The sequence below is a fragment of the Bos indicus x Bos taurus genome, chromosome 23 (genome assembly GCF_003369695.1).
Source record: "Bos indicus x Bos taurus breed Angus x Brahman F1 hybrid chromosome 23, Bos_hybrid_MaternalHap_v2.0, whole genome shotgun sequence".
NCBI lineage: Eukaryota > Metazoa > Chordata > Mammalia > Artiodactyla > Bovidae > Bos > Bos indicus x Bos taurus.
In genome coordinates, this window is record NC_040098.1 from 5226906 (window position 1) to 5242180 (window position 15275).

The window sequence follows — 15275 nt, forward strand, 5'->3', positions numbered from 1 at the left end:
AGTTCCTCTCCAGTGCTGATTTTCTAAGATTTCATCAAACTCATCACATTTGCTAAGAGAGAAAGTTGAGCTGGACCAAGCTTCAGCTTTCTGGACAAGATTCTCCATATGGGCCTTCAGAACTGAGGGCTTCCCTGGTGTTTCAGATGGTAATGAATCTGCCTGCAATGTGTGAGACCCAGGTTCAATCCCTGGGTGGGGAAGATACCCTGGAGAAGGATGGCAGCCCGCTCCAGTATTCTTGCCTAGAGAATTCTATGGACAGAGGAGCCTGATGGGCTGCAGTCCATGGGGTCGCAAAGAGTCAGATGAGTGAGCGACTAACTCTTTCCAGAGCTGACCCAGGAAGATGACCATGCACTACATCTGCTGGACAAGTGTGCTCGGTCCAGAGTCAGCTGTGGGGTGCAGTGCGTCCCCCAGCCCCACCCCTCTGAGCCTGTCCTGAGTGGTCCACGGATGCCAGAAGAAGGGTGGCTTTCTCCAGGGATTAGACCTTACAGAAGTGGCAGTTAGCACAGATGGGGAATTCCAAACTACAGGACCTTAAGTCCTCCAGATGAAGGTAAAAGGTCGGTGGGAAGAAGGAGGGGTCTTTTAGAGCCTGCAGGCCCTTGTGACTACTTGACTTTCAGTCGGAATGAACTCAAGAGCCATGGGAGGGTCTGGAATAAAGGATTGATGTGATATCGCTTATTTGTAAAGGAAATGACTCTGACTTTCGAGTTGAAAATGGAAATTGGGCTTTAGGATGGTAAGGGCAAAAGCAGGGAGATGAGACAGGAAATAATCTAGGAATGAAAGGAGGGTGGCTGGCATCAGGTTGGTAGGAGTGAGGGGAAGGGAACTGCTTATCTTCTGGGAATATTTTGAAGTTAGAGCCCCCGGGATTTACTGATGCATCAGACATGAGTTTGTGAAAGAGTAGTCAAGGGTGAATCTAGTGAGATGTAGAAGGATGGGGCAGAGAAGACTGGGAAAGGGGAGTCGGGACTTTGCTTTTGGATAGATCAGATGTTTACATTAGATGTTCAAGCAGAAATGGTAAGTGGATGATTGAACATAAAAGTCTGGCATTCAGAGGGAGTTCTCTTTTTATGAACTGTCCTCTCTTGTATTTTGGATTGCAATTAATGCAATTCTTGTACATTAAGATAATGAATTCTTTGCTATAGATGTTGTCAATAGTTCTCTTTATCTGGTTTACAAAAGAGGAGTAAAATTTCCCCACTATTAAGTATTTTGCTGTTTCTTCCAGGGTTTTATTTTATTTTATTTTTTAGCATTTGATACTCTATGTTCACTGACTTAATATGATTTTCAAGAATTTTTGATTCTTGATTTCATTTTGGCAATTTATTTTGGCCTTTGGGTTGACATGAAGATCCAAATAGCTTTGGCGAATTTGGAGGATGGCTATTGTAACAGACTGAAATTCAAACAGAATATTTGTCTGGGACATGGCATTTAAATTTAACCTTGTCAAAAGAGGAATTAACATATGTAATGTGTGACTTAGAAGGCTAATGTGACTTTTGGCATTGTTGGTAATATATGATGTGAATATTAAGAAAGACTGCAGTCCTGTTTTTGGAGTGCTGGATTTGGTTAGAGGTTTGGAGGAACTGGAATTTGCTCAGAAGTGAGTCAACTCAGAAGACAACCTTGGGAGGGGCGAGGAGGTTACTGAGTAATCCTCACTGGGATTACTGAGGTGTAATCCCAGCGAGGACGCTCTTCTCAGTTCCACAATCCTCCAGAGTGGCGGTAGAGAATAGGAGGAAAGGAACACTAGGAAATAAAAAATAAAATAAATAGGAACACTAGGCTTGCGGAGTAAGCTTGGCAGGGGCTGGGGGGGATAATTAGTAATAGGACCCAGGAGGCAAGCTTTTTATGCTTTTTTCTTTTCAGACTCTGAACTGAATATGGTACCAATTGTGTACTCAGTCATTTAAGAGCTGTGAGGACCTGGAGGCTGGGTGCTGTGGAGATGGGGGGGTCTGGAAAATGGGAGATGTTAGTGTACAAGTCAAAGGAATGGCTGTGATGTAGTTTGGGAAAGAGAATGACAGGAGGTGGACTTGTTATGAAGTGTTGGGGACGTTCTAGATGGAACAGTTTCTACCTGAGCTCTCCCTTCCCCTCAGTCTGTGTTCCCTGCCAAGCATGCTCATGGTCGCACTGTCTTCCGCTACCACTAAACACACGCACACACACGCATCCTCAGGAGTCTCACTGGTAAGCTCAAATATGGACCGTTTGCCTCAAATGAAGTATCCAGCGCCTGGGCAGTTTATCTTCCTTTTTCTAATAAAATGGTACATAAAACTCACCTCTTCTATAAAGCTTTCCTAGACAATGCTTAGTGGATTAGCTACTTCATTTTTTTTTTCAATACACCCCTTATGTAAATCTCACATATGAATCTTTCCATGTTTATCTCATGCATCTCTTAAGTAGATTACAATATATTTTATATATTATAGGTAGTGCGTACAATAATAATAATTGTATAATCGTTATAGATGTGAAAGCTATTTGTATATTTAATTAAATTAAGGAATTGATGACACCGAGCACTTGTGATTTTTTTTAAATTTAAATTTATTTATTTTAATTAGAGGCTAAATACTTTACAATATTGTATTGGTTTGTTTTTAGCACTTGTGATTTTAAAGGCCAATTCATGCCTGTGTTGTATCTTCTTCTAACTATAATCTGTCTGATTATAATGTCTGATTATAATCAGAGCTGTCTGATTATAATCTGTCTGGTTATAATCAGAGCTGTTTCCACTATTATTTTTAGAGCCCTAGTTAGTGGTGACTAGTTGGACACAATGTTTATATGTTTGTTTGTTTATTTGTCTTTTCATTCTTCCACTCACATACTAGGTATTTCATTGAGTGTTCCAGGGTAAGGGAATATAGCAATGAACAAAACAGAAAAAATACCCTGCTGTTTTGGACCTCACATACCGCTGGGGAGAGACAGATAATAAATTCACAATTATGAAATAATAAAAAGTAAGCAATATTATATGGTGGGAAGTACTATGAAAAAAAGTTAGCAGCAGAGCAAGAAATGGAGTGAGGAACTATTGGTCATAAAGCATAACTTATAGAGATTATAATAGTTACTTTGAGATTATAACAGTTACTAAAATGGTACCAGTTACCTTTAAAAGTTGTGCATTCTCCTTTCGAAATAAGCTTAGTATAACTTTAAGTGTAACCTCATTCAGGGAATGAAGTAATTTACGTAACTAAGTTTAATTGAATCTGTGAATCTGAGAACAGAACAGAGCTGTATCTGCAGAGATTATTTGTCAAAGGAAGGCAGTGGTTAGCTCAAGGCGAATTATAATGGGAAAGTGGATGGGGTTGTTTTATGATTATCATTCATTCCTTTATCTGAGGCAGGGAGAACTAGGTTTAGATTAAGTTTCACTTGCAGATGTTGCTGCCCACTCCCCACCTTTAGATGTTTTAATGATTTTTCAACTTTTTAAAAAGTTGAAAGTGCTATGCAAAAGTAGGTACAAAAGTACTATGCATTCAATAGAAATTATACTTTGAATTTTGATCTTTTCCTAGACTAGTGAGATGCAGTACAATGGTTTTGCCCAACTGTAGGCTAATAGAAGTCTTCTGAGCATGGTTAAGTCTTCCAGGCTACCCATGATGTTGAGTAGGTTAGGTGTATTCAGTGCATTTTCTATGGTATTTTCAATTTAAGATGGTTTTTTCTGGACATAATCCCATTATAAATCAAAGAAGATCTGTATAGTAAATGTAACTTGCTTTCATTTGAATTAGAAATTCTGTTTTTTATTCCTCAAAAGCATATAACTTCTTTTCTTTATAAGTCAATTTTATAGAGATATAGATTATTTACAATAAAATACAAATACACTCATTTCAAGTCTTGACAAATGTATACACCTGTCTAATCACCACTCTAATCATGATTCTAGGTTTCCATTCCTCTAAACTCTTCTCTCTTGCCTCTGTTCAATCATTTCTCCCTTTCTGCCCTGTATTAAATAGTTCCATTGATTCTATGCCCTTCAATGTTAGCCACCAACCTACTAAAAATACTTCTGGAAGTAGGTGGATTATAAAAAAACAAGTCTTCATAAATGAAATAACCTTTTCAAGCTCTAGGCTTTCTTCCTGTGACTGTCATTCAATTTACTTTTCTTTTAGTCCATAAAAATATTTTTCTAATGTTTGTGCTACTTAATAGTTGATCACCAATTAAACTGTATTTCCGCCAGAGGCCATCAGTCAATGGTAGGATCAGCCATCTCTCTGCACGAGCCAGAAACCTAGGCTTCATTCCATAAATTCCAACCCCCTCACCCCCTGTTCCCCACCTTCAGGTTAGACTAAACACCCCTGAGTAGATTCAGGTTCTACCTCTCATCCTTTCCCCTGCAGGAAGCTTCCACTTCATGCATTTCCTGCCCCCTCTCATCTGTCCTCCAAGTAAGCTTTGCAGAGCTCCATTCTGATTGTGTGACCCCCTGGCTGAGCGGCTTGGATAGGGATCGAAGACCCTCAGTGCTGTGCACTTGGCTTCCGTCTGCCCATGCCGGTCCTGTTTCAGAGCCTGCTTCTTTGTGATCTCTTTTCTTTCTTCTCATGGATGCGGCTCATCCTGTCCACTGCAGGGCAGGCTGAAGGGCTCCTTCTGATGCACTATGCTTCCTTGACTGTTCCTTTGAGCCTATCTCTTTGGGAAGCTTCTGTGGACTGCCTACCCTTCACCCCCCATAGCATCATGGTTCTTTCTTAGAGCTCAGTGTGTGTGTAATTTTATAGATATTCATGTGATTTATTTATCAAGTCATTTTAACAATCAGTTAAAGCCTATGAACTCCTTGGCTTTAGTGACAAATTAATTTCTATAATAGATATACCTGGAAAGACAATTTTATGAATATTGTTAGAATGTAGCTATGTAGAAAATTTAGTTGTGTGTAGAATTGAGTTGCCCAGAAGAATCCACAGCACACATTAAAAGTATATACTTGATTTTGGTTGCCTAGTTACCCTGGCTGGGTATCTAAGAGACTCTATTGGAAATTTGGGAAACACGGAAGAAAGTTACGTAATAGTGTAAATTTTAAATCACGTTCTTCTTTACATTTAAAAATGGAAGTAACATCCAAAGAGATTTCTCTGGATTTCATTCTCATTTTTATGTTTAGAGTATTTAAAAGAAACCAATGACTATCTTCATTACTGAAACAAAATTATACATTTAGATTGGCAGAATATTTTATGCAATGATTAGAACTAGGCTCAAAAGAAATTGTGACTCTTGCACAATGATTTTATTTTCTTAATTTCCTTTTCAAAGCTATACATCTTTCCTGGAGCATCAGAACTCTGAATCATGGAAGAAAGTAAATTGGTTCTCTATTCTTCAACCCTGAAATTTGGCAGCAAGAATATTTTTTCCTAAAAAATGACTCATTTACAAAGAGACTTTGTGTGAACGTGGAAAAGACTTTCATACTCTCAGAAATCTTGCAATTGGGGGAAGGGTGGGTATTTGGACCTGCTAAAATTGCAAAAGGGCAAATTTAATGTTAAGTAGTATTAATTGGTCGATGATAATGTGAAAGTTGCAGTTCTACAAGAAAACACAGAAACACCTATATTCATAAAAATAAAAACTCAGTAACCTATATGAAAAGCTTATCATTTGTCCTGTTTCAGGGCTTTTTTTTTTTTTGGTTTAAATGTACCCTGCTATGAGTCAGGCAATGTTTTATTTCTTGCTCCTCTTGGAAAGTGTTCTATGTTGTAATATTCCTCCCTGTTAACCTTTATTTTCCTGATTTTTAGTCCAAAATTTGTTTTACTGAAATTTATCCAACTTCTCCTGGTGATTTGCCTTGGGATCCCCCAGGTAGGATGTGGTTTTGGTTTTTCTTTATTTTGTTGCTAATCATGTTTCCTCTAGCTCTAAAATAATCCTTGAGCTTCTTGATACAATTAAGTTTTCAAGAATGCATCTTGTATGTTAAGAAAACAGCAGTAAGCTGGTTCTTATATAGTGGGAAGCATTGATTATTCCTGTGCTGCTGTTTTTCTAAAGACAAAGCAAACAGGCCCCTGGAAACACAGGACTTGGTTACATGTTGAGCATTGGATCTGTACATGTGCTGAGGAGAGCTTGAGGCATGACCTGATGCCCCAGGCTCTGACGGTGGCCATTAAGGCTAAAGAATAAGGTTCTGCAGGAGCGATCTATGGTTTGTACACAGTCACTGAGCCTGAAGAAAAGAAAGAAGCTTACCTTTGCTGAGATTCTAACAACTGCCAGACATTTTCACCTGTGAGTCCTCTGTTGATTTATTATTATTCTGGTTTATGGTCAGAAGCTGAGGCTTAGCTCTGTAAAATGGCTTAGCAGAAAGTCAAGGGAGGAGCAAAAATTCAGCCCCAGGTCTTTTCCAGTTTTAAAATTCATTGTCTTTCCACTTCACTGTGTTGCCTCCCAGGACTTGGGGATGTGATGAGTGTGCCTGAGGTCACATTATGAGTCAGAGGTGAGCTGGGAACACTGTCTGTGGTATCTCTACAGTGCCTTAATCCATTAAAATGTAACACATTAACTTACTCCTTCCTCAGAGGGGAGAGATGCCATGGCAGCTTTTGATCTACTAACGATTACCTTTCTGAATAAAGTAATAAAGCACATATGACATTTGGCTTGACTTTTGAAAAAAAAATGTGAAAGCAAAAATTCATTAAATGAGAACCATTGCTGATGACCAATCATTTTGATACGTAGTCAATTTCCATGGTGACTTTCTTTTGAGGAATTTTATTAACATTTCTTTCCTCTGGGTCCTCAGAATTCTAAGGCATTTAAAACAAATCTGGGGACTTCCCTGATGATCCAGTGGTTAAGACTCTGTGCTTCTCCTGCAGGGCACATGTGCTCAGTCCCTGGATGAGGAACTAGGATCCCTCATACTGTGCAGCCAATGATTATAATAATAATAATACCAGCACATACTAGGCATGCAATAAATGTTAGCTATTAAAAATAAAGCAATAAAAATATGATCAAATTAGTCTGGCACATGGAGTTCTTGAATCTGATTAATTGTTCTAGAGTCCTAGGACTGGATGTGCCACAAAGCATTTTCTGATGAGAGGTACATTTCTACCTGCTTGGTCTAGTTAGTTCCTAGCTATGTAACTTTTGGCAATTTCTCAGTTTCCTCATTTGCAAATGGGGATAATGTACAACCGACTTTAAAAGGTGGCTGTGAGGATTAAGTGGATTAACATATATGAAGTATATAGTCTAGAACATGATTAATAGTGTATAAATCATTGGTACTATTATTTTTTTCCCAATAATAGCAGCATGTTGTAAGTCACGTCACCCTCTCCAGATGGTGCACACAGGGTTTTGAAGGATGTAAGGTGCACCCTAAGTGGTGGCATTTTTAATGGACCTGGTTCTGTGTAGGTGCATGCTAGCAGTGGCAGCTGAAAAGCAATTCCAGGCCCATCTGATTCCAAAGGTAGAGAGAAGGAAATTCAGTGATGACTAGAGTGGCAGAGATTCCAGGCTGAACAAGCTGTGTCCATGGCTTTTCTTTCTCCTCCCTGATCTTGAGAGCATGAACCACGTGGTATTACTGCAGTTTCAACTCCAGAAGCCACACAAGCAAACGTGGTTCCTTGGGGAAAGAGAGTTTTTACACTTGCATTCTGTGTGGATGACTTGGAGGTGAATTTTTCCAGTGTTTGGCTGACAAAATATGCAGCAGATGCTCTGTTCAATGATATATAGAAATAAATGATTCTTCATCTTTCATCTCAAGGGGGCAAAATCCAGTGACACAGAGACAGTGCCATCCTAAAGAGCGGATGGTGGGTTTGGAAATTGCAGGTTGCTTTGTATGGAGTTTGAAGAGGTTCATTTTGAGACTTGTTCATGGGGCGGAATAAAATGTTTAAGCGTGGGGCCAGTGGACTCAAGATAAATATGTGAGTTTAAGGAATACTGGAGAAAACATGATGATACATTCTGTGAACAAGCAAATGGGGGAAGACTGATGGTTGGTGATAGAAATCATAGTCACCCCCATTCTGGGAGTAGCTGAGAGCACTTTACAAAATGAGAAAGTATATAAAAAGAGAAAAACAATAATCTGAGACTGATCTTTTGAAGGCACCATTATTGTTGCTATTATTGTTATCAGAGTTAACAAAGGGTAGTAAAAGGAATATTTGAAAATTGGAATGGAAAAGCAGGGACTTCTGGTGTCTCTAAAATTGCAGCTGAAAATGTACTGACATGTAACTTGGTGGATACAAAGATCCATGCAGACACTCATGAATAGCCACATGGGAATGAAGCTTTTGGGTTTAAGAATTAGGATGTTATTGGAGACATTAATGAAATCTGTGTTAATAATCATTGACAATAGAAAACTGTACCTGAACAGTAAGATCTAAGAAAGATGGGATGTGAATAAGAGAGGAAAATGTTTGCAGGTGCCAGGTGGTCCAAGTCAACCTGACACTGATCCAGGGAAACTTGGGCAAGTGTTGAGGGTCTGAAGTTTATCTTGGAGTTTAGTGGCCATGCAGGGAGTGAAGACTGAATAGTCTGTGTCTGTCTGAAAAAGTTGTGTTTTACCAAGTTTCCAAATTCTGGAAGGATGTGTAGGACATAATGGATTTGAAAGTGACCTTAGCAGACAGCTCAGCCTTGGGAGGTAGAGGGACACATCATAGCCGTGTTTGTGGGGTGAACTTTCTAAATAGGCAACCCAAAGTCTGTTATAGACTGATCCTGAAGAATAGCATTCATAATTTATTGCAGATGACCATAATCTGGTTTTTCCAGTGGTCATGTAATGGATGTGAGAGTTGGACTATAAAGAAAGCTGAGCACTGAAGAATTGATGTTTTTGAACTGTGGTGTTGGAGAAGACTCTTGAGAGTCCCTTGGAGTGCAAGGAGATCTAACCAGTCCATCCTAAAGGAGATCAGGCCTGGGTGTTCATTGGTAGGATGAATGTTGAAGCTGAAACTCCAATACTTTGGCCACCTGATGCCAAGAGTTGACTCATTGGAAAAGACCCTGATGCTGGGAAAGATTGAGGGCAGGAGGAGAAGGGGATGACAGAGGATGAGATGGTTGGATGGCATCACTGACTCATGGACATGAGTTTGGGTAAACTCTGGGAGTTGGTGATGGGCAGGGAGCCTGGCATGCTGTGGTTCATGGGGTCGCAAAGAGTCGGACATGACTGAGCGACTGAACTGAACTGATAATCAGGTAGTTTTAAAATGTGTCACATTTGTTTAATCCTCCAATCCTAGATGCTTTTCTTTCGAATACATTGAATATGTTTCTAATGTGCAGAACATTTCTCTGGGAACTCTGAACATTGTATTTGCTGCTCAAAGCCTTCTTTTGCAGTGAAGCATTTCTCGATGATTTTATTGAGCTGGAGATACTTAATACTGTTTTCCTAAAGACTGGACGATGTGCATTCCTTATTAAGCATTTGCCCCTTTGTAGTTGTGGTTTCTTAAACTTCTTAAACAGTCATTAAGTGAAGTCGTAGGTGTGAGAACTGTGAGGAAGAGTGAATTCTGAAATGGAAGGCTGGGAATTCCCTGGCGGTCCAGTGGTTAACACTCTGTGCTTCTACTGTAAGGAACATGGGTTTGATCCCTGATCGAGAAACTAAGATTTCGCATGCTGCGTGGTGAAACCAAAAAGAAAATTGAAATGGAGGGCTGCCCTTTGTGAATATGATGAAATAATTATTTCTTGTTTCCTTCTCTTCAGGGATATCAGGGAATAGCAGGATCACCAGGTGTTCCAGGATCCCCGGGAATACAAGTACGTGGCCTGTGTCTTCTTATTTTAGAGGTACTGTTTCTAGTGAACCAAAGAACATAACTAACAGATTTTTATTTTGTGGTTAATTTAGGGAGCACAAGGACTGCCAGGTTACAAAGGAGAACCTGGGAGAGATGGAGAAAAGGTAAATACACACAAACAAAGCTGGTTGTTTTAGTCACTCAAAGACAAAGGCTGTTACCTGTGATGACCCCCATTCAATGGCGTTCATCTTGGTGAAGTCCAAGATTTTGGCTCAGAAACGTCAGGGACCATTGGCTGATCAAGCACACAGGAGGCTTTTATCACCAGAACAAAGTGGTTGTCCGAAATGACCACTGGCAAATGGCACCAGTATTTGCATTGCCCTGGTGCCGTGTTCTCTGTCTGTGGCTAAGCTCCATAGGGAGCTGCCTTCTTAGAAGAGAATTATATGAGTGGAGTATGTTCCCATGTTAGTCACCTATAGCCATTTATCAATCTCCACAATAGAAACCCATTTTAGTCTAACTGGATGGACTTCTTTCTCCTGTAGGGATTCTGTGGGTGCAGACATTTGTCTGACTTTCCTTTTCTATAGCTCTGAGATTTGCCATGTTCATTTATTTATTTTTTGTTTTTTTAATTTTAGGTGCTTGGGGGTATTTAATTTATTAATGCATTCTTTGTTTAAATTGGAAGAACCATGTTCTTTAAATTTGTTCAATATTTTAGTACCTCCCCAAGGATCCAATCCTGGATCCAGGAAGCTGGCCCATATCCAAGAAGGCCATTTGGATTTGCTTAGATCGCCAAGATGATTTGTTGGCTTAATTCCTAAAGCACAATCTTATTTCTGCATTCTTTGCAGGCTCTTCTGCTGTTTGCACCTGATGAAAACTTGTGCTTAATTTTCCAGCTACAAGCCTTGCAAAATGATTGCCTTTTAAAAACAGGGTGCATGGTATTCACACCTGAGAAACACTGATCTGGACTCCATCCATTTTATATTTTTGTGATTGTTCATACTGGTTATAGGGAATTGTAGCTGCTCAAGTACTATCTCTGGATGGACCCCCTGGCAGATCTCATGATGGGGGTGCTGCTTTCAAGCTGTTTGATCTTGGCATGTGATTTGATGTCTTTGAATCTTATTTTGTCTGTTGAATCAATGGGGATTTCTTTATAGGTTTATATCACAAAATAAGTGTGATAACATATGAAAAATACTTAGTGTGGTTCCTGGTACAGGATTTTCCTTAAATAAATGTTTGTTGTTTTATTGTTCTGGTTGGTTTATCAAGGAATGAGGTTGTGGTTGGGTTGTTGCATGGGGGTGGCTGGCATGTGTCCTGGGCAGGAAATGTTAGGGCAAACAGGACAGTCAGTGACCGGAAAAGATACAGAGAAGGTGGAATCTGTCAGGGCAGCTCTGTAATGCTGGGCGGAGCCGGGGAAGACAGAGCAACAGCAGTTGATGGAATTCTCGAAGAAATGGTACAAAATCTTCCTGCCTCTCAAGGGACCTGGGCCTCTGTGAATGTTTTTAGCCACTGGCAATCTCTGCCTATTTTAAATGATGAAGGTGCTTCTTAGGAAGTGATGGAGAGCAGGCCAGGCCCACAGGTATGGAGATGTTTTATATTTGAATGCTCTGGGCTATCATGAGAGACCCCCAACTCCTCTTTGAGAATGAGAATGAGGGATCCCATTGGGAAGCTGCAGATATTTGTTCTGAGACCACATGCCGGGCACCTCATTCTATTCTAGTGTACAGGATCATTGCTGTTTCTTTAATGTGTTCACAAGTAGCCTGATTCAGGCATGGGGTGCATATATAAAAGTATGCATGCATGAATAAATGTATTTAGGAATGGATAAATGAATATATTTGTTTAAATATTTTTGTGTTGACTTGGGTTTAAATGGTGGATTTTTATTCATTCACCATAAAAGAATTGGAGTAAAACACCTTATTTAAAAGCAAAGAACAGCAATCTATAAAAGACAGACTCACAGACACAGGGAACAGACTTGTGGTTGTCAAGGGGGAGGACGGATCGGGGAGGGAGAGAGTGGGAGGCTGGGATTAGCAAATGCAAGCTCTTATAAAAAGAGGAATAAATACAAGGTCCTACGGTACAGCACAGGGAGCTATAGTTAATATCCGCTGATAAACCGTAATGGAAAAATATGAAAAAAAATATACACACACACACATACATATATGTATATACGTAGAGCAGCATCAGTTTGCTGTACACCAGAAACTAACACAACATTGTAAACCAACTATACTCCAATAAAATAAAATTTAGGCAAAAAAAGAACAATAATTCTATTAGTTGCCTCTTAAGCTACCTGCTCTATCATTTTGAGTCATTGTATTATCTTTAAAATAGAAGCAAGTGACTCTCAGAAAGCCGTATATTCTAATGAAGAAGACAAAATGAATAAGATGTATGTTTATATAAATTTCTCTGTTTTCAGCCTAGCAGTGATTTTGTTCAGTGTTGTTTTCTGAAGTTCATTGTTTGGGCGTCAACTCTGGTGGACGTGACTATGGGCCTAAAATCCCAATGTGTTGCCCCTAACTTCCCTCTTGACATCCCCTGTGGCTCTGAGAATTGCTTTACTGGAGAGCTACAATAGTTTAGTGAGTTAAAGGCTTTTCCTTGGTTCTCTCTCCAGAATGTTCAGCAAAGGGAAGGTTGAAAACATACCCTGGGGATGGCCTTGACTTGTGGTCAATCAGGGCATTTTTTCCAGGCATCACCCATGGTCTTCAGGGGATTGTTCCACATGTACTGTTCTCTGTTGGGATATTTTCCCAGAATAATTTCCATTTTGTGGATTTCCACTGAAAACTCCCATGGGAGTTTCCACTTAAGATAATTAAAATTATATGCACTTTCTTGCTGACTGTAACATTTGTTCCTCACATATCAGGGAAGAGAATGTATATAGATTTTGTATGGTTTCTTTTTCCCTGAATTTACAAAATTAAGAGGACATCTTATCCACCAAATGGTCTTCAGTTGATGACTTTCAGTCCAAAGCTATTCTTTGGACTCTAAGAAATACTTTAGCTACTTCAAAGCACTTCCCCAACCTTAAGGAAGCCTAATATATTTAAATCATGTGGAGAAATATATTTTGTTAAAAAACATTAAGCTGGGTTGATTAACTGATGTATATTTATGGGTTTTCTAATTGACTATGAAACTTTGCATGGCAAATGTAATTTTAGAGACACAGGAAGCATTAATAATTTTTTTAAACTAGCCAGACTTTGTTCAAATTCATCATTTGGTTTTTTAGGGTTTAAGAAAAAATATATCTTAATTCTAACTAAGGTTATCTTTATGGTACCAATTATATACATTTTGTTTAGTATCTTCATCAGAGCATCAAACACTTGAATTGTCTTTTCAGGATCTCTTTGTCCACTTGCTCTCAGCATCATATCAGGGCATCATGTGATGAGCGAGCCTTTTCTTAGATGAATAAGCCTCATTATCTGGGCTTTGAAAGGCAAAAGCTGAAGTGATGTTACAGTGATATCTATTACACAATCAAGGAATTCCAATATATATATGTTGAGAATAGTAATAAAGGACCCAGCTGAAAGGGTTATTAGGGAATAATATTTTAAAATTCAGCATTCCAGTGGCTTTACTTCTTCACCTCTCACCTCTAGCAGTGTTCCTGTAGATAGATTTTTTTTTTAATAAAATTTAAACAAAGCCAGTAATGACATAGGAGGGAGAAATAGAATTGGCTTAGGAAGGGGCCACTTTTTACTTCTTTATTCTTCTTTTTCCTTCTTTCTTAACTAGGGAGAGTAGTCTGCCCATGTAGATTTCTGATAGCCCCGTGGCCCAACGTGGGTGTGTGCCCCTGTGTGTTGCAAGGTGGGGGAAGGCTTAATGCAGTGACAAGTTTCAGGCTGTACCCTGAATTTAGACTGCTTCACCTTCCTAGTCATGCTTCTTAATGTCTTTAAATCTGTTTTCCCAAATCTAGAAGGTTGGGCTACAAGTATTTCTTCACAGCCTTGCTGTGCAGACTAACTAAGGCCAGGCATATGTTTGACCAGAATTAAACACTGTAAATTAGGGGTGATGACCATGATCATCATGGTGATTTGTAAACTGCCAAAAAAAAAAAATTGTAGTTTATCCATTATTGTTTCTCTTAGTGTTGGATTGCACCTTCAGGAGTGCCGTAAACCTTGTTTTGCTCCCTTTACCCTCGTTGATGTGTGTGTAGCTCTATTCTGCCCTCTCTTCTGTTGCCATGGTGAACTGTCCTTGTGTAATGCCCAGCCCTCCTACATGCTCTAGGTCTCATCCTTCTCCATTACTGTGTTATTCATTAGTCCTGCTCTTCTGTGTCTCAAGCTTTTTCTTTAAAAAAAAATTGATTGAAATAAAGTTGATTTACAATGTTGTGCTGATTTCTTCTGTACAACAGAATGACTCAGAGTGAGCAGAATGACTCAGTCATGTGTATGTGTGTGTATATATACATATATGTTCTATGGGCTTCCCAGGTGGCGCTAGTGGTAAAGAACCAGCCTGCCAATACAGGAGACATAAGAGAAGTGGGTTCGATCCCTGGGTCTGGAAGATCCCCTGGAGGAGCGCACAGCAACCCATTCCAGTATTCTTGCCTGCAGAATCCCCATGGACAGAGGATCCTGGTGGTCTATAATTCATAGGGTCACAAAGAGTCAGGCATAACTTAAGCAACCTGGCCTGCACACATACGTTTCACATGATGTGATGTATGTAAGCATTCTTTTTCATATTCCTGCCCCTTGTGGTTTGTCTGCAGGATATTCAGTACAGTTGTCTGTGCCATACAGTAGGGCCTTGTTTATGCATGCTGTAAATAACAGGTTGCATCTGCTAATCCCAGACTCCCGCTCTATGGCTCCCCCAGGCCCTCCCCCTCGGCACCCCCAGTCTGTTCTCTGTGTCTGTGAGTTTGTTTCTATTTCATGGATAAGTTCACTTGTGTCACATTTTGGATTCCACATATAAGCTGTATTTTATATATATATATAATATTATATTTATATTCCACACATAAGTATACGTCTTTCTCTTTCTGGCTTACTTCACTTAGTGTGATAATCTCTAAGTTCATCCATGTTGTTGCAAATGGCATTATTTCATTCTTTTTTTGCTGAGTAATATTCTACTGTAGATAGATAGGCAGACAGATAGACCCCATGTCTTCTTTATCCACCCATCTATTGATGGATGCTTAGGCTGTTTTTATGTCTTGGTTATGTACATGGCACTGCTGTGAACACAGGCATGCAGATACTTATTCAAATTATAGTTTTGTTAGGTTACATGCCCAGGGGCAGGGTTGCTGGACCATAT

General features: G+C 39.5%; 1 protein-coding gene across 2 annotated transcripts in view; it reads left to right on the top strand.

The window, feature by feature from the left end:
- The window catches only part of COL21A1 (collagen type XXI alpha 1 chain), a 233946-nt gene that overhangs the window by 130760 nt on the left and 87911 nt on the right, over nt 1–15275 (top strand). For both annotated transcript variants that reach the window (XM_027524052.1, XM_027524053.1), the window contains 2 exons: nt 9847–9900; nt 9992–10045. In XM_027524052.1, coding sequence (XP_027379853.1) covers nt 9847–9900; nt 9992–10045 — 108 coding nt within the window. The remainder of the gene's footprint in view (nt 1–9846; nt 9901–9991; nt 10046–15275) is intronic.